We start from the raw sequence: 25,994 nt of genomic DNA, 5'->3' as shown, positions 1-25,994 counted from the left end.
AGAAGTAATTTTAGGAATTACAAAGCATTGTGTACTGCTTCCCTAGTAAGACCTTTTACAGAGAATTCATATAGACCAAGATCATTTCAACCAGTTGTTTTTGTCTTTAGGACAGTGAGATTATGTCTCCACCAGGCTAAATTTGGAACAGTATCCAGAACACAATTAAAAAAAAAAAAAAAAAGCTCACAGCTGTGCTGACAGGTATAGCAGGTTTCAGTGTTCTGTTCTTGGTTTTCCTGGCACAAATACAGTTCAGTGTACATGTTCCACTGCCTCTGTGTACTCCTTTCTGTTCAGCTTGATCACACCTGTAATGCAAGTAATTAGTCTTTCCTCATCATCTTTAGTTCATGAAAGTATCGTAACCTCACTGTGATGCCTGATACAAGTCCTTTAGGCAAGAGAGTTTAAAAGGGGTGTGCAGGGGAAAGCTAAAGGCACACCCAGAGTATGTCTCCATCCATCTGCGTACTAGCCAGGAGGGCTCTAATTCCAGCCTTCTGAGTCACATGTGGAGGAGCTGTTGCCATCTCACATGAGAGGCAGATTTGATTTGTAAGAGAACATCGGTACTTAGATGGAGCTGAACCCTGTGGGAAGATTTAGGGAAGACCAAGATGCATCATTGCTCCGTATCAGCAGTGAAGTGCCAATCTTACTGCAGTATCACTTTTGAAAAAATACCTCCTCTCTTGATATTTCTTCTTCCTGGATTTCTTTCCGTCACTAGATATTTGTTTCTCATTATCCTTCACAAATTTATTTTGCATTTTTTTCCCAAGTTATTATTCTTAACTCCTTAATTTCTTTTTTTTCCTCCCTCTCAGGTTCTTGGCACTTGATGTGAAAAGACTTCTTTTTATTGGGGATAATTATTGCTGAAGAACAAAAGCTGATGCAAAAAGCATGTAGCTATTCTAGATGTTTTTTTGTAAAGTGGTATTCTCTGGACTTTTTTCATATTTTCTTTTTTTCCAAGTAGTAGATTAAGATTTTTTTTCCTAGCCTTTCACTTTACTGTACTGATAAACTTTTTTTTTTTTTTTTTGGTAATTTTCTTCAGATCTCAGAGGGAAAGGATGCTTTATATTTGTAAGAAATATATTTCAGAAACTAATAGCAAAGCCAAAAAAAAAAAAAATGCAGACTTTTGCACATAATCTCCACATAGTGCCTCTAAATCTCCCAAGAAGTCATATGTGCTAGCATTTTTAGCATTGCAATGAGTATATTAAGCATTCTGGAATATAATGAGCTTTAGTTATCATCAGCCCACCTCAGCGTGGCTGTATACAGCCTGTCCTAAGTTCTTGGTAAGAAACCAGAGGTAAGCTGTGTTTATCCAAAGAATGAAAACCTGGGGATTAACTGCTTCACCAAGCACATTCTAATTAATAAAGCAGGTAGTTTTGATGATGCCTTTGCTGCTGTTAAAACAACTGCAAAACAACACCGATAAGGTTTTTCTTTTATTATTTTTATTTCCAACTGCATCTGTACTGCTCTTGTATAATTTCAGGAGTCTCCTGGACTGAAAAGATAAAACTTTGCTGTGTACCACTGACACAATTATCATCACAGAACAGAAAAATAAAGTACATACGCCTTAGCAGATATTAAGAGAAATTCAGGCTGAAAGATGGACATCTTTGTGTTTGCTTGTTTTCACTGTTTCTAGTCCTTACTTCTGTTCCTCATACTCAAGGGAATGCAGAAATAGAACAGAAATTAATGCAGCAAGGAACGTTGTATTCACCTGGTCTTCAGGATAACAGGCAAGAGCGGGCCTCTAGTATGTCTGTTACAGGTAGAGCTTTTGGGACCTAGGTGTGCCAAGTTCTTCCATTTGTTCTCCTCTGTCTGCATAATTCTTAGAACATCTTTTTGCACATCTTACCGACACACTGCTCCACCATTACTTCACAGAGGAAGATCATACTAGGGCCAATATTTGCAATGATTCCAACAGCTGATTCTAGAATGTAGTGTGGCAGACAGCTGGCCTTGAGATTGATGTTGGAGGATAAACAGAATGTTGACTGTACTTAACCATCTGTACTGAGAACCTGTGTCACACTAATAAAGTTTTTAAGAATGCACTGTGATGTTTGTAACTTCTTTATTTACTACAACTGTTAATGTGGACAGATACAGGAAGGCAATAGAAAGCTCAGAAATGATGTAAATATATATATACATCGGCCTGTTAAAACTGAATCTAATGTGTTTAAAAAGCATCGATAAAATACTTACCAGAGGTGCTTTATGAAGCCCCCAACAATCTGATCAGCATCCAGCTGCAGTTCCCCCCCTCCCTTCCCTTTGATTTCTAATGCTATTTAGAAGCTAAATAGGGCCAAATGGGGCCTCAGGCATGGAAGAGCTAAATGGGTATGCGCAAGTATTTTAAGAAACAAGATGAAGTGACTATTTTGCTGAAAAAAATCCAGGTAAAATTTGAGACGTAATACATACAAGTGATTAACAGTCATTCTCAAGCGACAGAAGAAATATTTTGTTTTAATGAAGTTTTTGAGCTCCGCAAGCCTCTCAGTAAGTGTTAAGATTCTCTTGTCTATGTACATAATAATTTCAGTCTTACATGACTCTAGCTGTGTTTGCAAGCTTTACTCTTGATGCAAACATCTACATGTCTCAGATGTTTGTTAATGACTGATCTGTGTGGAGTGACACAATGAAATCTACTGTGGGATAAATACCCTATCACCACACCTGTCTGTGAGTAACTGTCTCAGTCCCACAGAGAGGAGTGCAGTGTATCTGGATTGATCAAACTCCAGATTGATTAATTGATTCAAAAAATACAAATAAAAAGAAAAAAGAGGGTTGTGTTATGGGGAAGTCTCAGAAATCTATTTTTTCTCCCACAGTTGAGAAACAAAAAAATCCCTGCAGCTCAAAACAAAGCAGTTAAAACAGAAACCAGCAATGTTAGTTACTGCTTACAATGGCAAAAGAACATACATAAATGAAGTACACTATGTAGAAACATAAATATTGCTTTTTACTAATTTTACTTCTCAGTTTGCACTGAAACCTTTTTAAAGCAAGCAGCAGTCATCAATATCTGAACTAGTCAGTCTCAACACCTCCTACTTGTTTTCAATTACTGCATGACTAGATAGTCATTCAGACATCCCACCATAAAGGAAATCAGGTGTTAGTCACGCTGTGTACCTGTCTACTACAGCGCACGACAGTACAGTACTGTAGTAGCTTTGCAAAGTTTCCCTGGCATTGTAAGACAAGAACTAAACATCAGCTATTCATTAGGATGCAAAACTTGAAAGTCGATCTGAATTACAGATCTGGAAAATTCCTAAGTTTTGGGAAACAGGGTGCACAGCCTTTCCAAAATGCATTTCCTTAACGTGCTGTGAGGTACAAGATTCCTTATAGGTAAACGGCTAGAGAAAGCAGAGGGAAACTGTTTTTTTTCTACAATGCTGTGACAGAACTTTTGTCCTTCAATAGAATTCAAAAGCCTTTCTGAGCTCTCAGAAAGTAGGTTCCTACTTCTTGGGCAGGTATTATCTATAGCAGAGAGAAGAGGGAACAAGGCACAATTGAAAGGTTATGCTCATTCCACCCCATGATTTTTTTAAATTTTTTTTTCCGTAAGTCTTAGTCTTTGTTACAGTTGCTGGGTGCTTTAGCCAGTAAGGCAACACCAGAGAAAATAACAAATAATGAATCACATCAAGGATATGTTTGTCAAGGCAAAGAAACCAAGTGTTTTAGGCACTTACGGTAATAGTTGGATTTTTTTTTTTTTTTTTAATACTAGCACTGGAATTGAGGAATTTTCATAGGTGAGCAGAGAAGTTCATTCACTACTGGGTCTTTAAAAAAAAAAAAAAAAACAACTCCAAAACTTCAGCTCATTTCTTAAGTAACAAAAGCACATAATAACACCTTCTTAGCACATAGTATTCATCAGTTTTCACAGTAGTTAGCTTACAATCCTTAGAGATAAGAAATAAAGCCCATTACAAATGACTATCTGTCCTCTTAAACATCAGTGAGTAATTACGGTAGCAGTTACACTTCAATCAAGTATAAAAGTAATAATTAATAGCAAAATTTCCAGCTAAAACCAACGGATTAATCATAAGATTCAGACTCTCTGCACACAAAACGCATGCTCTTTTCCTTAACATTACCTAAAAATACAAGAATATTTTCAGTCAGCAGCAAGAGGAATAGTGCAGACTTAGCGTGCCCTCTAGAGAAACTAACTTTTAAAAATCCTCTGCTGCTGCTCCTATGAATTTTCAGTGCCTAACAATTGTTTTTGACAAAAAAAAAAAAAAAAGTTATCCTAATTTATAGGTGATTCTTTTGCAGCCACGTTTTGATATCCTCAAAATTTCTATCCATCCATTGTATATTGTCCTCAATGGTCTCAATAGCTTGTTGGATGCAACGAAGCTGTGCGCTTTTTTCCTCCAGAGAACCGAAGAATTCTTTCACCTGTTGAATAAAAAAAGGTGGAAGGGCAGGTGATGAAGAGGCATCAGAGTCACTTACTTGCACAGGAAGAGAAGTAAGATACTTGTGATATTTGACCTGACATCACCACCTGACATGAGAAATTATCTTAAAAAGTTCAAAACCTTCAAAAAGATACTGATGAAGATTACATTTAACATTAGATTATAAAAAGAGCAGTTGCAGGAAGTCACAAACTGTTGTGCAGGGGAATCTGTCTGGTTCTTGCTCATTCAACAAACCCTTGGGCAGCAATGTCTGTCTTTGTATAGCCTTCCCCAGAGAAGAACATGCATCTCCTACTCTGCCTCTTGGCTGCTGGGTTGGTAACACGCCTTCACTGGCAGCTCAGTTCAGGCTGTGAACTGAAACTGTCCCTGCTAATGTACACAGGATGCAAGATGCAAACAGTTGTGCAAAGTACACAAAAGGTACAAGTGGGATTGTACCTTTTTTTTTGAAAAGAATTGCTGGATTTTCTCTCGCCTTATACTTCCTGTCTGTCTGCCAGTGTGTTCACAGAGACTCTCCTGTCATAAGTCCTGCAGATCCCCTAGAGAGATGCACAGATACATTTCCAGGTAGGGCACAGAAACGTCCGTGCAGCCTCTGGCACCTGGTATAGCATTCTCTTGACACACTGTCAGAGTCCATTTGGATTTAAAATGAGTGGTGAGAATGAAGTTCAAAAGTATGCACTGCTCCCTATATTCTTTCATTTGGTACTTCATATGGTCGTAATATTTCTGCCTGTGTTTTGACCCAAACCAGGAAATCTGGATTTCAGCTTCTGAAAGATGCTTAAACAAATCCCTTCTTTCTCTTTCCTACTGGCTTAATGCTCTGCCTCAAGGAATTAAGCTCAAGGAAAACACAAGTTATTACTCTAATACTTCATAACTAGTCATGCTTTTAAGATGTTCAAATTTAAACCAGAGTTTTATTTCAGTTAAACTACAACTACTTCTTAAAACCAGAACAGCTAATCTGAATGAATGGCTTACCTGTGCAAGCTGTGGCCTGGTCGAGTACTGATTTGTCACTCCAGTGACAATGGCTGCTAGAGAATTCGAACCGAGTTCAAATCTGTCAAAAAGAATAATCTACACTCAGAAAACCTACAGTTTGGTAGAAAATAGTGTTTTAAAGAACAATTGGGTACAGGCAGCAGTGAAACAACGCATCTTCCTTACTTCTCTACGACTTTCTCCCAGTTTTCCTTTAAAAACGTCCAAGCAAGATGATAGCCGGATGGGTTTCTGGCAACATACACAATAATGTGAGGAAGATCCTGAGTTTTTATGATGTCACCACGGAGACCTTGATCCAGTAACCTAAGAATTAATAATAGATATAGAAGTTGTTTAGACCAGTGGATAAAGATAAAAATGACTAATGATTACTTGCTTAGTATTTTCTAATGTTTTATAAAGTTCACATTTCTAAAGGTCCCAACGCTGTTGGGTTACTTCCATTTTTTTTACAGTGTATGTCCATCCTTCCCATTACTATTACCTTCATAATTACAACTATTTAATAGACCTGCATATAACTTATGCTGAATATAAATTATAAGAATAGTCTACATTTTGGTTCTATTCAAAAGTTTCCAACTTAATAAAAAACCTCCCTAATCCCTTGTAGGAAATAAATTTGTTCTACCCTGTCAGTGGAATATTCAGGCCTTGCAAGCTCCTGACTAACATGTCCAAAGAGCAGCAAATACAAAAAAGAACATTATGAAATAGCTACGTGGTCACATGCTAAACGAGTGTGACATTCCATATCCCCCCCCCCAGAAGGCAGAAAGCAGGTTTACAGAATGCAGGCTTTGAAGGTTTGAATACCAGAAAACTTCAGTAGCACTCAATTTGCTCAAAAGTGGGAAAACACACAGTTTTGTAAGAAACATAGAGTATATACACCTATAACCAATATAACTAAAAAGGTAAACAATGAAGTCTGTCAAGCAAAGACAAGGTATCTGAATAGGTTTGTATTTCGTCCCAATTTGCTGCTGCAATGCTGAGCACATTGACTCCTGGCACTAGAACCCTTAAATGAAATGCTGCAGCCGCTTGCTCTCAGTGTATAAAATCTGTAAAGCATTTTATAAATCCTGAAATTCATCAGCTATGTAACAAGACTGAGAGATACTAGTTCCTGTGTCCGTATTTGGTTATTCACCCCAAAACACACTTCTGTTCTTGTGTAACACACTACTCACCACTGCAGTTTGTCCTTATTTCTGGTGAGGCTGAGAGCTAATTCAATTTTACTTTTATCGATGCTGAACGAGTGCAGTCTGTATTTACTGAGGAGGAAATCCCAACCTTCAGATGTCTGTGCTCCAACAGCATACACTGCTGTCTTCACGTCAGCTGGCAAACTACAACAAATTGAACACCACATTACTCCCCATGTCATACTTAGGCATGCATGCAGAAATACAGCCTCGACACCATCGTACATCAGCTGACATAACAGTTTTTTAAGAAATACCGCTCCTTCATGGGTATTAATGGTCCTTATTGCTGGGAAACGGTTCAATATATCAGGCTGTATTACAGCAGTGTTCCTGCCCTGGAAACAATTTCCAGAAATATTTGACTCATTCCTTTATTTCTTATTCTTACTTATTTTGTGTATTCCTTTCCTGACTGTCTTGTATTTAAGCCCAGTTGGATACCTACACAGTCTTCTATGGCCTGCCCAGAACAGTCTCTCAGAGATGTTTTGGAGGGTGTTTTAGAGAGTTCTTATGTCATGGTGAGAAGCACAAATTACACAAATGTCATGACCAGTAGCTACCTGTTTTTATACAGCAGTCTCCAGACAGATAAAGGGAGGAATATATTTACATGTAATTTTCACTTTTCTAGGAAGAGTTTTTCTAAGAAGATTTTTTTCACATCTCTAAGAAGACAAGCTGGGGAGTACCACGTGACATATGTACTAGTTTGGGTATATGATATTCGCCAACACATGAAGGCAGTGAGAAGTTAAAATATGAGATACAGAACTAAAAAGACTCAACTTCAGATTGCTAAGAGGACTGCATTTCAGCTCTTTCTGTAAATTACTATAATTAGAGTATCAGAAAAGACAGTATAAGAAAAAACAGTTATTTTCAAAACAGACCTCAAGGTTCCATTGGATTTCTGCCATTTCACAAAATACTCTTCTGCTTTGTCCACGCATGGCTGGTATCTGCGCATACAGGCGAAGAGCAGCAGGGACTGCCGAAGCATTCTCTCAGACACTGAGCCATCATCACTCCAAAGCTGCTTGTCGATTAGGTCTTTAAATAACTTGACTATGTACTCCTAAAATAAGACAATGAAAATGATATATAAAGCCCTTTTTACAAGGTACAGGCAGAGGTATGAAACTCTAGATAGTTGAAATGTTACCTTTAACTGTTTTTCTGTATCATCCATATCCCGCTTCTCCATGAGCTTGTATATAGGAACCAGCTCATTCATACCTTGGAGTACAGGCATGATTTGTGTTTCCCGTTTCAGGTATAAAGTTAAATCAAAAGCTTTAGAAATTGGCATTTTTTTTATTCTAAAGAGAAGAAAGGGGACAAAGGAAGTTGCAATTAAGCTTACCAAACAAACTCAAAAGCAAAATCCAAGGCACAGTTTTTTAACTTTGTTTTTAGATGTCAAATGCAGCTGAGCAAATAACATAAGCTGTGAAACTTAAGATCTAGTCTTTGAACTAAGAAATGGACCGTAAGGGAATGTTATTAGTAAGACCCACTTTTTCCCCTGTCCCATGGTCGTCAAAGCACTGTCTCTCTCTTGCAGTCTCCCCACTTTGCTCGATATAGCACATACAGAAGAAATCCAATCACTGAATTTATTTCCTCTGTAACACCTTTCTAGCTTGACATGCAGGTACTTAATCTCTTGTAGTGAAACCTCACAGCTATAATCCAAGCTGCTTCTTCACTTTAACTAACAGCTCGAGCCTCCTATGTCAGCCAGGATATACCTCAATTATTTATTACAGGAGAAAATAGAGAAACTGCAAGAGGACTTAGTTCATTTCATCCTGGCATTTTTTTTATCCTTCAGTGAAACCTTTTTTCTGCTTCTTTCTGCCCATGCTATCTCCCCATATACATTCTCATTTTGTCTTTATTCACCTTTCTCTTCTTCAAAACACAAGTCACCCATCTTAAAAGGAGCCAAGTTTAACCCAATTTGCATCTCTGATTGTCCCTTCTTCCTTTCTTCTCTAAGCTTCTTGAACACAATAAGCAATCTTTCTTCAGGCTCCCCTTTTCCCTTCAAACTTTGAACTATAAAAACCTTTCTTCTGCTGTCCAGATGAAAAAGTTGACTAGCCTCGCTGGCATCTCTTTATGAGCTGGAGCCTCAGGTTCATGTGATCGTCCTCCAGCTCTCCTTACCACCTTTTTTCCTGAATGCTGTAAGATCAGCAATTAATGCATTCGGTTCTTTGGTTCTCTTTGCCTCTCCGAGTATACATACCTGTTGCAGATTTTGTTTGTGAAACACCCCTAAAGACACATTTTTTTTGTAATAACATCCACAGAACTAAGACTAACCATGGCTATAATCATATCACATTTTTATTACTGTAAGAGCCTTGTTTCTAATTGACAAACGGAAACAGTGTCTGTCCAGGAGCAAAAACACTACCCTACTCCGTCACTTTACACTGGCATCTTTCCACTGGCATGTCTGTATTGAGCAAGACCTGTTTTTACCCCCCTTTCAGATCTGTTCTGTTTTTCATCCATGAAATGTCGTGCTGAGAATTTAACTTCTTCTGACTGCCTTCTGGTGTTTTTTGCCATCTTCCACCTCCAACTTTCAGGTTTCTAAGTGAGTATGTTTCTCCCTGCTCCTCACATTAAAAGGAAGCTCTTCAGTCAGAGCTACTTGTCAAAGCTTCACTGGTCTTCTTCTTAAGGTCCCTGCTTACGGTTGGCTTTGCTGTATTGTCCACATCAGAAATTAGGCACGTACTGAGCGCCACAGCTCTCTGTTGTACTCTCACCTGAGCTCACTGAGCAACCCTACATGGCTGTAACTCTGCCACCTTTGACTGTAAGCTTTTCCTGAGGCAAGTGCAAGGGACATTTCTTTTGTTTTTTCTTCAGTTCAGCAAGATGCAGTTCAAGTGAGATATATATATATATATTCAACCCTGAATATAGCAGATCTTTTCCCAACACCTCATCCTGGAATGCCTACTGAAAAACAGTCTAAAAACCTCCGCTGAATTACAGAGTAAGAGATTGTATGCTCTGCCACCTCCTCAGTTGCCTTTTTGCTCAACAGCTGGACCAGGGGAGTTATAATACTACTTTCACGCTCCCCTTTCTTGAACTTGAGAGAGAAAGCACAGCTACCTGTGATGCAGGACAGGACAAAGATTTGACTGTCCTAGAGATCATCAGTATTTCCACATAAACGCTCTCCTAGCATTAGCTCACTTGCAAAAACTTGACCGAGAGATTTAATAGGTTGCATGGAGATGTGCTGATGAGTGCTTTGGGTACTCTGAAGAACACTTGTAATCAAGACACTAAATGTCCACATCTACTGAGCATCCTCAGAAGCTAAAATTTTAGCAGAAAATTATACGAAGAAAACATTCAAAGAAAAATAAAGTTCTATCAAAAGCAGATATATGCTCCATTTAGTATGCAATCATTAGCCCCGTGTTAGCAGCAGACAAAATACCTTTTACTGCTATAACCTCTGACAGCTCCATGTCTTAACCCGTATTTTTCACTTAACCAAATGTGTGCCATGTTTACACTCTCAATGTCTTTATGGTGTAAAAGTGTTACTAGTTAAATGAACCCAGAAGTTACAGTTAAAACCTATCTGACACTAAGTTAACATAGCAAATACAGAATTTCAACTTCACTCCAAATCTCCCTTTTCAAAACAGGTCTCAAACAATGAGTTACATCCTGTTTCACACACTTCACAGACCATGAGGATTATTCTGTCTTCTTGCCTGTTTCATTAATTCTACTTGGATAAGGCCACTCCAATGGAGAAATCCCGGGTTTACATTGCTGTAAGCAAGAGAAGAACATGCTCCTGTCTGAATGATTTAAGGAAAGATGCATATGCAAGCAACACTCCTTTAGTGGTATATACTCAGGCATGCAGTTTGTATTGTTTTTGACTTGCACAGAATGCCTTACCTTACAAGCTGGAATATGTTGTTAATGAGACTTGCCCTGTCATTGTTGCTAATCGCTGTATGGTTCTCTTTCAAAAGGTTGATCAGATGATCCCATCCATCATCTTCATAGTGCACGATGTAATAACCATTCGAGTAGACATTGAATTTGATCCACTCAACCTCTTCCGGAAGGATAATGACATCTGCGAACAAATATATAACTCCTTTTTATTAGTGATTCAAAATCACTCTAATATTATACCCAATAATAGTCTCATTTCAGAGATTTAAATAAAACTATAACGTGAATCCCGAATATACTAAGAGATTATTATAGCAATGCAATTGAGACGACAAAAAAATCATTTATCTTGTACTAGTAGCTGCAGTTGTCAATTCTGAAAAAAAAAAAAACACCTGCAAAGCAAAAAAGCTTACAGAAAAACTTTGAATAAACTAATCACCTATAATTAATCAAGTAAATTACCTGTTTTAGTTGTCATCAAAAATCTTTGCACAGCGTCAGATTTACTCGTAATGTAGGTTAGTGGAATGTGCCACGAGTACCTAATGCAAAACAGAAATTTAATGAAAAGAACTCTGCAAAAGCTTCTCCAACCTGGCCCAGTCTAACAGCTGATGAGTTATCTTGCACCTGCAGGATGACAGCAATGACCTGCACTCACGTCTCTTCATTTTGGGGCAGAACCACATGCACCTGACTAGCCCTAATTTAATTTGCTTGGGAGATCATTAACAGTGAAGCTGCAGCAATATGGACTTTCAAGCCTAATTCCACTGGTGTGTCCCAGCGCGAGTTCACACAGCTACTGTGCAGCAGCTACCGGTAACTCGGCCAGGCACGCAAGGTGTGGCCACATCCAACTGGTTCAAGGAGCATTCCTTAAGAAACAACAGTGAAAGCTATTATTGTATATCTATGTTGCCATAGGAGAGTATTACGGTTTGTGTGCTGAGATTTTCCCATTTTCTTTACCCTGTGGATGAATGGGATTCTGCTCCCTTCATGTAGTGCTCCTGCTGCAGGTGGACGTTCTTTCCTCTCACGGTGACAGTTACCAGGGGAAAACCTTTTTGCAGTGTCCAAGTGTTCATCATTTCCCTCACATCAAGAGTCGCTCCTTTAGTCCAGTGCTGTTTGTTGGTGAGGAAAAAAGAAGATGCATAAGAAGAGGAGGAAGATAGAGTGCATGGACAATGAAATGAGTAGCTAAGAACTTGATAAAAGCTGCTGCCAATCTGTAAGCTCAGCATAGTTAAGTTTAGACTGGAACATGGGATATCAACGACAACTCTGGCTGGTCTTTTTCTGGACACTCTTACATAGTTAATGACATCTCTTTAAATAGTGCTGGTTTTGGGTCTGCCCTAGACACCGAGGTAGGATTTCTGTCTGTACACATACCAATGCCGCAGCACAGAATAGTAACGTGAGATGACTCAGGTAAATATCAAACTCCCAAATACTGATGAGTAAAAAACTAGATGCTTACTGCATTTGAAGATGACTGTTGGTTCCTTCTGCAAAAGCCATCACTTTGGTGTTCACTTTTATCAGTACCTACTGTGGGACAAATCTGTAGAAGAAAGTTTTGGTCATCTGTTTTTGATATCATCACCATAAGTACTGGTCACAGTCCTCAGTAATATACTACAAAAACACACTATTCACAAAAAGCTATGAAATTTGGAAAAAAAAGAAAAGTAAAAAAAAAAAAAAAAGAGAATAAGATATACTTGCATTTGTCATACTGTCCCACAAATCTTCATTTTTTGTATTCTGATAGCTGTACTTCTGCAGGTACTGCACAAGTCCAGCTTTAAAAACATCGTCAGTCAGGTAGTCCCTCAACATATTTAATATACAGGATCCCTGAAAAAAAGTGTGACAAAATGTTTACAAAACAGCTCCCTAGATAGCAAGATGCTTCTTTCAGAAAATTTTCAGCAGGCTAACCTAAACAGCAGTTCAATTTTGTATGTCTGTCTGATAAGAAATAATTGGGCTTTATGTATATTTAAATGGTAATTTGGCTTTCATAAATATATTTTCTTAAATATGTTTTGGATTGAGTAAGCTATGCTATTATTTTTTGAATTACTATATAGAGCAGGCACCATATAATGCTCCAGTGAAAAATGCTGCTTGGTTTAAGCACCTAAAATAATGTTTTAACGTTTAAATTGATACACAATAGATAAGAAGGGGTAAAAACCTCCTCTTTTTATAGATGGAACCGGAAACCCTCATTTGAACTACCTTTTGGAGTTTTGGACTAAGAATTAGATAGAATATAAAAACAAAAATAATATAAAGAAGTATATTAACACCAGGGATGTCTTGTATAAAGGACTGACTGAAATCAGTATAATGCATATGTATAGTACAATCAGTACAACTGAGAGCAAAATCAGTTACAAATTTTACCTTCTCGTAGGAAACATCATCAAACATTTCTAAAATCTGAGCTGGATCTTCCACAGGAGTAGACACAGGATGCGATGAATTTAATGCATCCACTTCCATGGCATCAAAACATCTTGTTAAGAAGTAATCTTCCTAATAGGAGGTAAAAAGGATTATTACTACCACATTTTGCTTAGTGACTGCTGAATTCCTGTTAGTTCACATTTCAGTCCATTCTACATGATGATCAAATCCCGTAAGGAAAGCCAAACATATCTTTGTTTTCATTACAGAGCTCCATAAAAAAAAAAAAAAAAAAAAAAAGAAAAACAAAAACAGTTATATAGAGAGACCTCTACCCTTCTAAACTAACTTTAATGCTCCAGCTAGTGAGACTTAAAAATAACTCTGAAAAGACATTCACATGTTGCAACAGTTTGATGACAAAATGGTCAGTAACCACAAAACAAACCAAAGGGAAAAAAAAAAAAAGGCAAATGATGAATTTCTTCATTATCATTCAACTGCAGTTTTAAGGCAAATTTCTGCATAGATCTTCCCAGTACACTGTTTGTTTCACTTTGGTTGAACTAGGCATACTTGCAAAGTTTCGTATATTGAACCTGTGCTAAAGCTCGTGGAAGGATTTGAGGATCCTCGTTAGGATTTAAGTCTGACTATACGTGATGAAAAAATAAAATAATAATTTTATAGAATCATAGAATACCCTGAGTTGGTGATTACAGAGAATAGGTCTCCTGCCTCTCCACTCCCCCTCGCAAGGAAGCTGTAGACCGCGATGAGGCCCCCCTCAGCCTCCTCCAGGCTGAACAGGCCCAGTGACCTCAGCCACTCCTCTTATGTCTTCCCCTCCAGGCCCTTCACCATCTTCGTCGCCCTTCTCTGGACACTCTCCAACAGTTGAATGTCCTTTTTGTACTCTGGTGCCCCCAACTGCACACAGTACTCGAGGTGAGGCCGCACCAGCGCAGAGCAGAGCGGGACGATCACTTCCCTCAACCAACTAGCAATGCTTTTATACTTTTGGAAGTCTAAAAAGCTTTTGAAAAGAGAATATACTTTGATTGCAATCATTAACTTCCATCACCAGTTTCTGAAATAACTAGATACAATTAAATCAATATTCTTACCCTTCCAGTTAAGATCAGGCAATTCTTTCAAAGAGAAATTGAAAACTATTTCACAGCACAAATATGCTTGGTCTTCACCCTTACAAATTAGTGGACTTAGAATGCAAATATAAAATAAAAATACAGTAAATGCTGCTTACAACTTTCAGTTCTGGATGCGTAACATTGACCGACACGAACTCCATGAATTTTGCAAAGCCTTCATTTAACCACAGGTCATTCCACCACTCCATGGTAACTAGGTTGCCAAACCACTGAAACAACAAAAAAACAAAAAAAATAATTTAGATACACAGTTTTTCACAAAAACTGCTACTGACTGATATGAAATTGAATTTATAGCATGTCACTGACATTTAAGGCACATTTTCTTAGTAATACAGCTTACTCTGGCCTCTTTCCATTTCAGTTCTTATTTTAATGGTAATACTCTAAAGCACTGGTTTCCACTACCATTCCATGAAACTTTATAAATAAACCAGGTTTGACGGGAGAGCCACATATAAAACTGCAACATTTCTGAACTTTTTTTACCCATATTCATGCCTTGCAATTAATTTCAAAGGTTAACAATGGTGCAAAGGCCCCAGAGCACAACAGCTACTGAACTAAACAGATTTTAGTTACAGCCATTCGTGTCTATGAAGCCCGACTAGACTTTATTGGGAACAGTCTCATGATTCACATACGAACACCCTCAAAATTAAACAGCTATTTTCAGTCCATATCTCAAATATCTCCCCATCCACACAGCTGTGACCGCTGTGTGGGCCCCTTCTGATCCTTTGTTGTTGCTCCTAAGTCTCACCTGATGAGCCAGTTCATGGGCTATTATCATAGTAATCCAAAGTCTAGAAGATGCTGAGGACTTCTCAGGGTCATACAACAACGCAGATTCCCGATACGTGGTCAATCCCCAGTTTTCCATAGCACCAGACTGGAAATCAGGAATAGCTGCTAAATCTGGGGGGCAGGGGGGGAAGCATTAATACACTGCTACGATTATTTTACCCAGTAAAGAACCCAGTCACAGCTTCCACATCACACATTCTTTTAGGGCTCTCTTAAATATAACAGCAAAAACATACCTTTTTAAAAGTTCTATATAGACGGATTTTCAGTTCTCAGTGAAGCTTTTAAATATACCCTTAAGTTATGCGAAGCAGTTTAAGTCTGTGAGCCAAAATTGTCCCAGTCTTACCTAACGTATTGATTTTATGTTATTTTACTCTCTATTCTTAATGCTATTCTTGAATACATTAAATTATTTAACACTTACCTTGCTTAGGTAAGGGATATGAAATGCTGAAGTAATCCTCATAAAAGTCTAAAAGTTTTACTGCCGCATCCAGTGCATAATCAGCTTGGTGGATCTTCTCTGGTACCGTGTATACCGAAATCTACAGTAAACAAGCAGACAGTATTTAAATGCCAGCATCAAAATCTTACAGGATTTGTTCTTTAACGTACATGAGTGGTCATGAAAAGTGACAGTAGAGCACATACCTTACAGCTCTCATACAAAAGTTATTTTAAAAAAATCCAGATACAAATATGATCAAAATTAGAAATAAGAATTTTACTTTATCCTCCAGAACCACTATGCCTGTAAAAGGACATCTATGGCTTCCATCCCCTACCATGCCAGAGTTGTTTAACACTGTTCTATTTTATTCCTGATTCTCCAAGGAAACTGTATTTAATTTCCCTTTAATCAAACAATCTTATATGAAACAATGTTACCAATGCATCTAAGTATAAAGTATAACTATAAAAAGCATGCATACTACCAAAAACTTTTGAAATTAGTAAAAGTCTTAATGCAAACTATTCATCCAATTACAAAGCCAACTTTTTTTGTCCTCTCATTCATGTAAAACTTCACGATGTATAAATCCAACGATTTAGCTTGAAAGTACAGTACATGTTTCCATACATATTTTGTTATTAAAAAGCTCTTAGAAAATCAGAATAGTGACCTTAACTCCATGACTGGATATTTTGCTGATGGACTTGAAATCTGAAATAATAAAGGCCACGAGGTAGGTACTCATCTTGACACTGGTATCAAAATGGTCTTCAACAAGCCATGGATTTATACTCACAGTTTTCATCTAAAAAAGGCAAGCACAGTTCATCATCAGGTAGTACCTACGAGGACTTTGGCTCCAAAAATTGATGTGTGTCTTTTCAGTTTCACTAAGACAATTTTAAAGACATGTTGGAAATAAGTCAACCCCATGCCAGCCCATCCCCACACAAAGACAGAAAAACAGAAACATACAGGCAGTTTCACTTGTAAGTGTTACTTCAACATTGCTAAAACTAGATAAATAAATGTACTGGTTCAGAAGCTTTAATTGCCCTCAGTGCCTGCCAGCACATCAATCTAATTAGGATCACACTTGAGTTGGTCAGAAGTTGTCTAAATCTAAATATCACTTGTTACATGAGAGAAATAAACTACTCCAAACAATGACTCATCTCTCCTATTCTCCATCTATTTCAAGAAAAAATGAGTCACCTGTTAGAGGTATCCATTTTTCCCTTTGGATTCGCCTTAGGTAACTAATTTAGACTTGAGTATATTTAGCCACATTGAAATACTAATACTGGCACCCACCCTTCATTCATTATCTTATCCACTTTTCAGTGCAATAACTTTTTTTTTTTTTTAACTGACTTTCAAAAGACTTCCTTTTTTTTAAATGTACTTGGCGTTTGGGGAGGTTTTGTTCCCTCATTTATAAGGGTTAGTTTCCTGGCAAATCAGGAATCAATAATGCAGAAAAATTTATGAAGAATCTCTTATGCACAAAGTAAGATCAAATGTATAACATGTGGCCAATCCCTACATATGCCTACATATTTGTAATTGCAAACAATATTTGTAGGTATTACACATACTCCACTTTCACAGACATTTTTTGAAGGCCAAATTAACCTTTTAAAAATATATTTATATATAAGGTCCTGATTAATAGGCTAATTAAGTTAATACACATTAATTATATTATGTCTGTATACAGACACATTTTAATATTAATTCTTAAAATCTAAGACAAAGACTGAAAGCATTTTACGAGAGAAATAAAGGTTAGGGAGATTACATTGTTCTCAAACCACTGCCGAGAACAGGAACCCATAGGATCCAACATTTGCTGCATTTCTTTATAACTGTGTATCAAAACTGCCAGAAATCATTTACTCTCAGAAAAGAACTGCCATAATCTTTAGGTCAACATTCCCACGAACAGCAACTTCCTAGATAGTCTGTTCTCCTTTTACTTTCTTTTTTAAAGGTCATCAACCAACAGCACAACATTAAATGTATCCACCTACAAGTGGCATATTGGACAGCGCAAGGTGCTTTGGTTCCCTCCTAATCCTAACTGAAAATCTGGCTTTGAAGGCTGGTTCATCGAAACACGGGAAGGCCATTCTTGCAAATGTTGGCTCAAACTGTGTTGCTGCAAGCACCCTACGGAAAAAAAAGAGAAAAGCTTTAGTCCACATACCTTCACATGCACAGTGTTCACCGCCTTGTGTGAAAATCAAGTAATTTCACATTTATGAAATAATTTAAGTACTTTCAAAATCTTTTGTATGCTAAGAATTACCATTTCTCGGTCTGTGGTGGGGAACAGAAGTGGATACATAAAGCTTCTTGACCAACCCCCCCAATAAGGGGTTCTGGAATAAGAGACAACTTGTCATGAGTCCCCGGACTCTTCCTCTCACATCACTGCAGGATGGATGTGTTGGTGGATTGAGGCCTGCCACGGCTACAGCCGAGAACCCCATGGCTACCTGAAAGAATGGCAGTCTCTGCAACATCCCATTATACATACAATACGGTGCGGTTTTGTGTCTGACAGGAACCTCAACAACGGATAATTTCGAAGAAAAATGACAAAGCAGCTGACAACAAATTCTAAAACCAGTTACGTGCAATATCTAAGATGACACATCGGTTACTTAAAAAGAGGAAGATTACCTGAGTTCTCCTTCCTGGGTCCTGTAGGTGCTTTTGTAAAAGCCATGGAAGGAGTCGGAGAGGTTGGCAGCGTACTGGATGGTGACGGTGTAGTTGTGGCCGGCCCGCAGCGGCTCGGTGGCGAGCAGTGCCACCTGCTCCAGCGCCCGGTGCTCCAGCACCCTCGCCTCCTGCGCCCCGACGGCCGCCCAGGCCACGTGCAAACGCTTGCCGTGCAGGATGACGGTGCTGGTTTGACGGGTGACGGTCAGGTCTATGGCAGCTGTCCCCGAGAAGGTCTGCGTGGTGAGGTTAGGGTGGATGAGGAGGTGGTAGTGCAGCGGGACAACGTGCCCGGGGAGCCTCACCCTGTCCCAGGGAAACGGCGCGCTGCTGTCACCGCCGAGGCTGCCACCGACAGAAGAAGCCACCACGGCCAGGCCCAGCACCACGGACACCAGGGGGTCAGACGGGCCCCGGAACGAGGCGGCCGGGCGCGGCGCTGCCATTTTGGACCTAGTGAAGGGAGGAGGCAACGAGGCCGCCCGGCACCCGCCGCCTCATGCTGCGGCGGGGAGCAGCCCCGGGACCGCGGCCCCCGATCCCCGCTGCGGGACCCGCCGCCGGGACTGAGGGAGGAGGCCGGCACCGAGAGGGACCGAGGGAGCAAGGGGACGCCGAGAGGGACCAGCACCGAGACGGAAAGCGAAAGCGAAGCCGGCCGGGCAGCGCCCGCAGAGCCCCGCCGCGGGGCGGAGCGCGCCGCCGCCGCCCATGGAAGCCGCGAGGGGCCGTGAGGGGCGGCGGGCCCGGCGCGGCCCGGCCCCCAGAGCATGGGCTTCGTGGCGTCCAAGCCCCCGGACTCGTCTTGTTCGAGTCCTGAATGCGTTTCCCAGCGGAATTTCCCAAAGGGAGCCCAGCGCGATTTACAGCCTCTCGCGGAGTCCCTGCAAGCTGAGGCTGGAAGCGCCTCAGGAGGCCACCTGCTGCAGCCACCCCAGCACGGCCACACAGAGCAGGGTGCCCGGCACCACGTCCCGGAGGGTTTTGGAGGTCTCCAAAGAGGTGACCGTGCCACCTGTGCTCGAGAGGTGACCGAGCCTGTGCCTGTGCTCGGTCACCCACACATCACAGAGGTGCTGCCTTGTGATCAGGGGGAGCCTCCTGTGCTCCAGTTTGTGCCCACTGTGCCCACTGCCTCTCGTGGCACCACAGGACACCACTGAGAAGAGCTTGGCTTTTGCCTTCTCTTCACCCTCCATTCAGGTATTATAGACATTGATGAGATCTCCCTGATCTTCCTCTTCCCCAGCCTGAACAGTCTGGGCACTCTCAGCCTTTCCTCAGATAAGTAGCAGAAATCATCTTGGTTGGACTCTCTCCACTACACTCACGTCTGTCGTGTACAGGGAAGCCCAGAACAGGACCCAGCTCTCCAGCTTCACCAGCGCTAAGTAGCGAGGAAGGATCACCTCCTGCAGCCTGCTGGCAACACTCATCACACTGCAGCCCCGCACACCATCAGCCTTCCTTGCTGCATGGGCACATTGCTGGCTTATGTTCAACATGGTGTCCACCAGGAACCTCAGGTCGTTTTCTGCCAGGTTGCTCTCCAGCAAGGTGCCCATAGCATGTCCTGGTGCCTGGGGTTGTTATTGCCCAGGTACAGGACTTTCCACAACTCCATGAGATTCCTGCCAGCCCATTCCTCCAGCCTTAAAAGACTCCCTGCAAAGGAGTTCAAATGAAAATATGCTCTGTCAACACAGTGGTCTGGTCCATTCCAAGTGTTTCTAACCACTCCTATAGCTACAGAAAAGAGTTCCTGGGTCCATGTGTAACACTGCTGAAGGACAAAGCCACCCAAGGAATGTTGGAAACTCTAGGATGACCAAGTCAGGTGAGGTCAGAGCAGAACAACTAGGTTCTCACCTAAAAAGAGGTTCTCACCCTCACTAAAAGAGGTTCTCACCTGCAGAAAGATCAGATCTCCAGTAAAGGACAACAGGGTCAGATATCTCTGCAATAAGAACTGAAAGTGAAAAAGGTCCTGGGTGTTGGTGCTGGTAACCTCTCTCCAGGAGCATCACCAACATCAGGACGAAGGTACAATTTGAGACCTCTGATACAGAATTGCTAGCCTGGTAGCCTGATCTTATTCTTCTCACAGAATCAAAGAATTGATGGGGTTGGAAGGGATCTCAAGAGATCACCGAGTCCAACCCCCCTTGCAAAGCAGGTTCCCTAGAGCAGGCTGCCCAGGTAGGTGTTCAGACGGGCCTTGAATATCTCCAGAGAAGGAGACCCCACAACCTCCCTGGGCAGCCTGTCCCAGTGCTCCGTCACCCTCACCGTGAAGAAGTTCTTTCACATGTTGGGGTGGAACTTCCTGGGCTCCATTCTGTGGCCATTGCCCCTTGTCCTATCCCCATAAACCACTGAAAAGAGGTTGGCCAAATCCCTCCGTCTCCCATGCTTAACATATTTGTAAACATTGATAAGATCCCCTCTCAGTCTTCTTTTCTCCAGGCTGAACAGACCCAGGTCTCTCAGCCTTTCCTCGTAGGGAAGATGCTCCAGGCCCCGTATCATCTTTGTGGCCCTCCGCTGGACTCTTTCCAGGAGGTCCCTGTCTTCTTTGTACCGGGGAGCCCAGAACTGGGCACAGTACTCCAGGTGAGGCCTGACCAGGGCAGAGTAGAGGGGGAGGATCACCTCCCCTGACCTGCTGGCCACGCTCCTTTTTATGCACGCCAGGATCCCATGGGCCTTCTTGGCTACGAGGGCACACTGCTGGCTCATGGTCAACCTGTTGTTCATGGGGACCTCCAGGTCCTTCTCCACAGAGCTCCCCTCCAGCAGGTCAACCCCCAGCCTGTCTTGTTCCTGCCGTGGTAGTATGACCAAAAGATATCTCTAACACCAATGACAGTCATTGTTTAAATCTTGCTGTATTAAGCAGAGTAGGTATGTTAGACAGGCTGGGTACTGTGGCAGTCAATGGTTTAGTAGCTGCATTCAACTTTCTCTAGGTTACTGTAAGCCACCATGTCCTTATTACATGTAACTGGCCATGCTGGAGAATTAAAAAGGGAATGGATTTTTTTAACAGTTACCCTCTTCCGCCAAATATTTTGTTAATTCATTGACTGGCCTTCATGCCTCTGGTGGAATCCTTTACCGTGGGGTATTTGTCTCTTTGCTGCTGGGTAGCAGTTCAATCATTTGTAACAAACTCAGTTGTAATGGGGAGTGACCCATGAGGTCAAATCCCTGCAGGACAGCAATTTTCCATTCCCAGACAAAACTATCCATCACTGTCCTTGGAAAACATCCATCCCAAGGATATTCATTTATTTATTTTTTTTCCTGAATACCAAGAGGGTTTGTATCTCATGCCCATCAACTAATTCCAATTCAGCTTTATATTTAGGGTGCATCGTTACCTTTCCATTAATTCCCACGATGGTTATCTTCTTAATGGAGCAGTTCCACTATACTGTTCTTCATTAGCCATGGGCATTTATGCTTCTGTATCAATTAGAAAAGTTAACTGGAGCCTATCTTTCACTGTCATCGCTAATTCTGGGGACAATCCCATCTTATACCCATACCAGAGGATCAAACAGGTGCAGGAATCACCTCATCACCTACTTTTTAAATCATTCCCCTCATTGTCAGAGGCAGGAAGGTTTGACGGAGCACCACTGTTCCTGTATGTGCTGGATTGGTTGTGATAGGTTTAATTTTGTCCATAGTAGCTCATGTGGTGCTGTTTGGATTTGTAATGGAAATAGTGCTGATAACACACCGATGTTTTAGTTGTTTCTGAGTAGTGCCAACACAGAGTCAAGTTCTTTCCTCTTTCCAGGCTGCCTGCCAGCAAGTTGATTGGAAGTGCAACAAGAAGCAGGGAGGGGACACAGCCAGGACAGAAGACACAAACGAACCAAGAAGATAGTTCATATCATACAACATCATGCTCAACAATGTAACCAGGGGAAGTAGGGTGAGAGGAGGCTGATGTGCACTGGGGATTGGCTGGGCATCAGTCAGCTGGGGGTAAGCAACTGCTCCTATTAATTCAGAGCGGCCACTATTTCAACAAAACTCACTTTTTCTTTCTTTTCTTTTTTTTTTTTTTTTTTTTTTTAATCAACTTTTGGTGTGATTTTCAGCAACACAACTGCTATGAGGACTGCAAGTAAAATGCTTGCCAGGTTTGTAGCACAATACCATTAGCTTGAATAAGTTACAAGGCATTAGAAGTCCTCCAGTAAAGGACTGCGTAAATGCCACAAACTTAATTGGACAGACTGTTTCCTCCTGTGGGTAGATTATTCAGATTATTTCCTGTAACTGAAAAAAAAAAAAACAGTCTTTACCCCCAAATTTATAAATTTTAAGTAGAACGCGTATTTTGAAAGTCTCTTTCTGCTACAGTTATGTGAAAAGATTTTATCCCAAGTCTTCATTCTACACAGTAAAATAAATAAAAAAAAAATTCAAAGGACAATTTTCAGATTCACTTTAAGGCCGGAGTCCACCTCATGTTGCAAGTCTCGTCTACCAGCTTAGAATACCACCGCTAACACATTGGTACAATTCCTCTACAGGTAGTCAGCTCAGCTTTTGCCATGTATATTCCAATGGGACAGGAACAGATTCACTTCTTCACAAGTTTGCGAAAATCCCCCCACGCTTATTTTATAGCCTGGCTGAGTGATGCACTGACAGTTTTCTCTTCCCAGTCAGAACAGTTCAAAGCAAGGAGTTAAGCCAGTGCATGACATCCGTTGTTCATCCAGACGTTTTTAGTTTGAGTCTATTTTGCCTTTCAGCAATTCATGAGGGTATTTGCACGGTAGAAAATAACAATAAGGCTTAGGAAACACCATGAAAGGAGGAATGAGAAAAGGCAAATTTCAGCTTCAGAGCTGTAGTGGTAGATCCTGAAGTTCTGTGGGGATTCCGTAGGTTGGGAAAGCACAGCAAAACTCATGCCTGAGAATAAGGGACCACGAGGCTGTTAATACACTAAGGTTACTTACTGCATTAGTGTGCTTAATTACAACAAATTAAAAACACGTATTTCTTACCTGTGATATTAATTCCGATATGCTCTCCCTGCTCTGGTTGTGAAACACGGAAAGCTCAGTCACGCAGTCTTCGTCAAGGTGTCCCTGCTGCAAGGACATGGCCCACGTTAAAGCATGAGGCTTTCAGGTTGTCTCACTGGACACATCTGACCATGACACTGTTGCGATATGCAGCAGGCTGAGCCCATAATTATCCATGATTTCAGATTTTGTATTTCAGTTAGCATCATGGCTAAAAATTGCCGTGAGTAAATGGAGGAAGTCACGCAACCTCAGAGTCTGGGCCCTCCTTGGTGAGAGGTTCCGAACTCACACACGAAAGCCTGTCTGCAGATGAGATTTTTCCCTTGAGTGGAAGCTACACTTGTATCTCTTCTTAAATATGCAAAGCTATATATCAGGCATGCATGTCTTTGCCAGAGCCACTTAAAACTGAGTGCATGTGCAGCAAAGCTGTTCTTTACCTAGACAAAGGGTGGCACCCAGTGGCCAGCAGGAGGCATTGGCAAACCATTGAGACACAGGACAAATGCTTTCAAAGAGGTCAAATTGTTAGCTGAACGAGCATTTCTCTGAGACATAGAAATGAGATAAACCATAAGCACGTCCAACAAGCTCGTAAGAAAACTTGTGTTTTGCTCCATCATGGGTTCCTGTCCACGGAAGAAGAATTTCAATTGTGTCTTCACGGACTCTGTTAGTGAGATCCTTAGAAATGGATGGTGGCCGATTTCACAACGCAGCTTTACTGGGAAAGAAAGGCAAGTTGAGCAACACACATGGTCTGCACGTGGATCCAAGAAGCCCCGCTGTCCCCTTTGCTTTTAATATATTACTACAGGTCAGAAGACAAGGTAGAACAGAAGCGGCATCTCCTTGACTGAGGACAGTGCTGGAAGGCAAATACCTCGCAAGAGCTACCAGAGGCATAAGATCACTGCAGAAATATTTCCTTCTTACAGGAGTTATAGCACACACTTGGCTGGCTCAAGTGTTCCCAGATGAAGAGATGTGGAACATTCCAGGGAAAGAAACACTGTGTGCAGCACTGTGATCCTGCTTCCAACCATAGGACCACAGAATCATTTCGGCTGGGAAAGACCTCTACGATCATCCGGTCCATCCTTTAACCTCGCACTGCCAGGCCTACCATTAAACCGTGCCACCAAGCACCTCATCTACATGGTTTCTGAATGCCTCCGGGCTGGTGACTCAAGCACTTCCCTGGGCTGCCTGTCCCAATACCTCCCAACTCTTTCAGTGAAGAATTTTTTCCTAAGAGCCAACCCAAACCTCCCCCAGCACAACTTGAGGCCGTTTCCTCTCGTCCTATCACTTGGTGCTTGGGGACACCGATCCCCACCTCGCTAGAGCCTCCTTCAAGGTAATTGTAGAGCTTAGATTCAAGCAGCAGCTTTGAGCTGAGATTACAGTACCTTTCAGCATCTGTAACGCGTGAAATTCAGTTCCACAACCATGCCTAAGTGTCTCCATTTCAAGCAGTTTCAGCTCGCAGCCACACAGAATTAAAACAAATTCAGAGCGGAAATAGCAAGCCTGCATCTTAACACCTGTGAGATTTATTTCCCCCTTCAAGCACTCAGACTGAGCTTTAAAACTTGCTCTTCTCTGTGCACCTCAGCAAGTTCCACTGGCCAATGTTTCACCACTCCAAGGAATGCAGCTCCTGGCTCCCGTGCGTTAGGCAGCGAGGCCTCAACCCTGCAGAAATCATCCTTGTAGACTCCAAGCTCTCCTGCAGCCTGCAAGTGGTGGGTGGAGGTGTCTGCAGGATGCCAGACAGCAGCTGTTTAGCTGCACTGGGGGGAATTTACAGGGAAACAGGACCAACAGAACCAACGACTCAGTGCTCACAGAATCACAGAATTTTCTAGGTTGGAAGAGACCTCAAGATCATCAAGTCCAACCTCTGACCTAACACTAACAGTCCCCACTAAACCATATCCCTAAGCTCTACATCTAAACGTCTTTTCAAGACCTCCAGGGATGGTGACTCCACCACTTCCCTGGGCAGCCCGTTCCAGTGTCTAACAACCCTTTCGGTAAAGAAGTTCTTCCTAACATCCAACCTAAAACTCCCCTGGCGCAACTTTAGCCCATTCCCCCTCGTCCTGTCACCAGGCACGTGGGAGAACAGACCAACCCCCACCTCGCTACAGACTCCCTTGAGGTACCTGTAGAGAGCGACAAGGTCACCCCTGAGCCTCCTTTTCTCCAGGCTGAACAAGCCCAGCTCCCTCAGCCGCTCCTCGTAAGACTTGTTCTCCAGGCCCCTCACCAGCTTCGTAGCCCTTCTCTGGACTCGCTCTAGCACCTCCATGTGCTTCTTGTAGCGAGGGGCCCAAAACTGAACACAGTACTCGAGGTGCGGCCTCACCAGAGCCGAGTACAAGGGGACGATCACCTCCCTGGCCCTGCTGGCCACGCTGTTTCTTATGCAAGCCAGGATGCTGTTGGCCTTCTTGGCCACCTGAGCACACTGCTGGCTCATATTCAGCCGACTGTCAACCACTACTCCCAGGTCCTTCTCTGCCTGGCAGCTCTCCAACCACTCATCTCCCAGCCTGTAGCTCTGCTTGGGGTTATTGCGCCCCAGGTGCAGGACCCGGCACTTGGCCTTG

The 25,994-nt window shown here is 41.7% G+C and overlaps 2 protein-coding genes and 3 long non-coding RNA genes across 7 annotated transcripts in view; 3 read left to right on the top strand and 2 right to left on the bottom strand.

Moving 5' to 3' along the window:
- The window catches only part of CAST (calpastatin), a 62,272-nt gene extending 60,170 nt beyond the window's left edge, over positions 1–2,102 (top strand). For both annotated transcript variants that reach the window (XM_035309302.1, XM_035309303.1), the window contains one exon: positions 831–2,102. The gene's annotated coding sequence lies outside the window, so the exon portion shown is untranslated. The remainder of the gene's footprint in view (positions 1–830) is intronic.
- Positions 2,103–3,003: 901 nt separating this feature from the next.
- Positions 3,004–18,868, bottom strand: ERAP1 (endoplasmic reticulum aminopeptidase 1). Its single transcript, XM_035309301.1, has 18 exons — positions 18,275–18,868; positions 17,620–17,758; positions 16,257–16,391; positions 15,557–15,677; positions 15,086–15,240; positions 14,418–14,531; positions 13,148–13,279; positions 12,461–12,592; positions 12,213–12,296; positions 11,696–11,853; positions 11,186–11,265; positions 10,718–10,901; positions 7,929–8,085; positions 7,657–7,841; positions 6,743–6,904; positions 5,709–5,849; positions 5,520–5,601; positions 3,004–4,497 (listed from the first exon to the last, which is right to left on the bottom strand). Exons 1-18 carry the CDS (start codon positions 18,760–18,762, stop codon positions 4,351–4,353), a joined length of 2,796 nt encoding a protein of 931 aa, XP_035165192.1. The 5' UTR covers positions 18,763–18,868; the 3' UTR covers positions 3,004–4,350.
- On the top strand, positions 7,717–10,244 carry LOC118155790. Its single transcript, XR_004746006.1, has 2 exons — positions 7,717–7,835; positions 7,913–10,244. It is a non-coding gene; the product is annotated as an uncharacterized LOC118155790 (long non-coding RNA).
- LOC118155791 lies at positions 12,290–13,263 on the top strand. Its single transcript, XR_004746007.1, has 2 exons — positions 12,290–12,602; positions 13,158–13,263. It is a non-coding gene; the product is annotated as an uncharacterized LOC118155791 (long non-coding RNA).
- Positions 18,869–22,628: 3,760 nt separating the features above from the next.
- Positions 22,629–24,033, bottom strand: LOC118156428. Of its 2 annotated transcripts, XR_004746262.1 has the most exons (3): positions 23,666–24,033; positions 23,353–23,439; positions 22,629–23,087 (listed from the first exon to the last, which is right to left on the bottom strand). It is a non-coding gene; the product is annotated as an uncharacterized LOC118156428 (long non-coding RNA). The 2 variants fall into 2 exon arrangements; XR_004746261.1 differs by lacking the exon at positions 23,666–24,033 and having other exon boundaries at positions 23,353–23,632.
- Positions 24,034–25,994: the final 1,961 nt, after the last annotated feature.

This window comes from Oxyura jamaicensis, chromosome Z, assembly GCF_011077185.1.
Source record: "Oxyura jamaicensis isolate SHBP4307 breed ruddy duck chromosome Z, BPBGC_Ojam_1.0, whole genome shotgun sequence".
NCBI lineage: Eukaryota > Metazoa > Chordata > Aves > Anseriformes > Anatidae > Oxyura > Oxyura jamaicensis.
The sequence above is the reverse complement of the archived record's forward strand: the minus strand, read 5'-3'. Positions and strand labels throughout refer to the sequence as shown.

Coding starts and splice junctions, on each gene's coding strand:
- ERAP1 (XM_035309301.1), bottom strand. CDS start 18,762: ATGGCAGCGCCGCGCCCGGCCGCCTCGTTCCGGGGCCCGTCTGACCCC. Junction 16,392..17,619: donor CGCTGTCCAATATGCCACTT/GTAGGTGGATAC, acceptor TGCCTTTTTTAG/ATGAAAACTGTGAGTATAAA. Junction 10,902..11,185: donor TTTGATGACAACTAAAACAG/GTAATTTACTTG, acceptor ATTTGTTCGCAG/ATGTCATTATCCTTCCGGAA.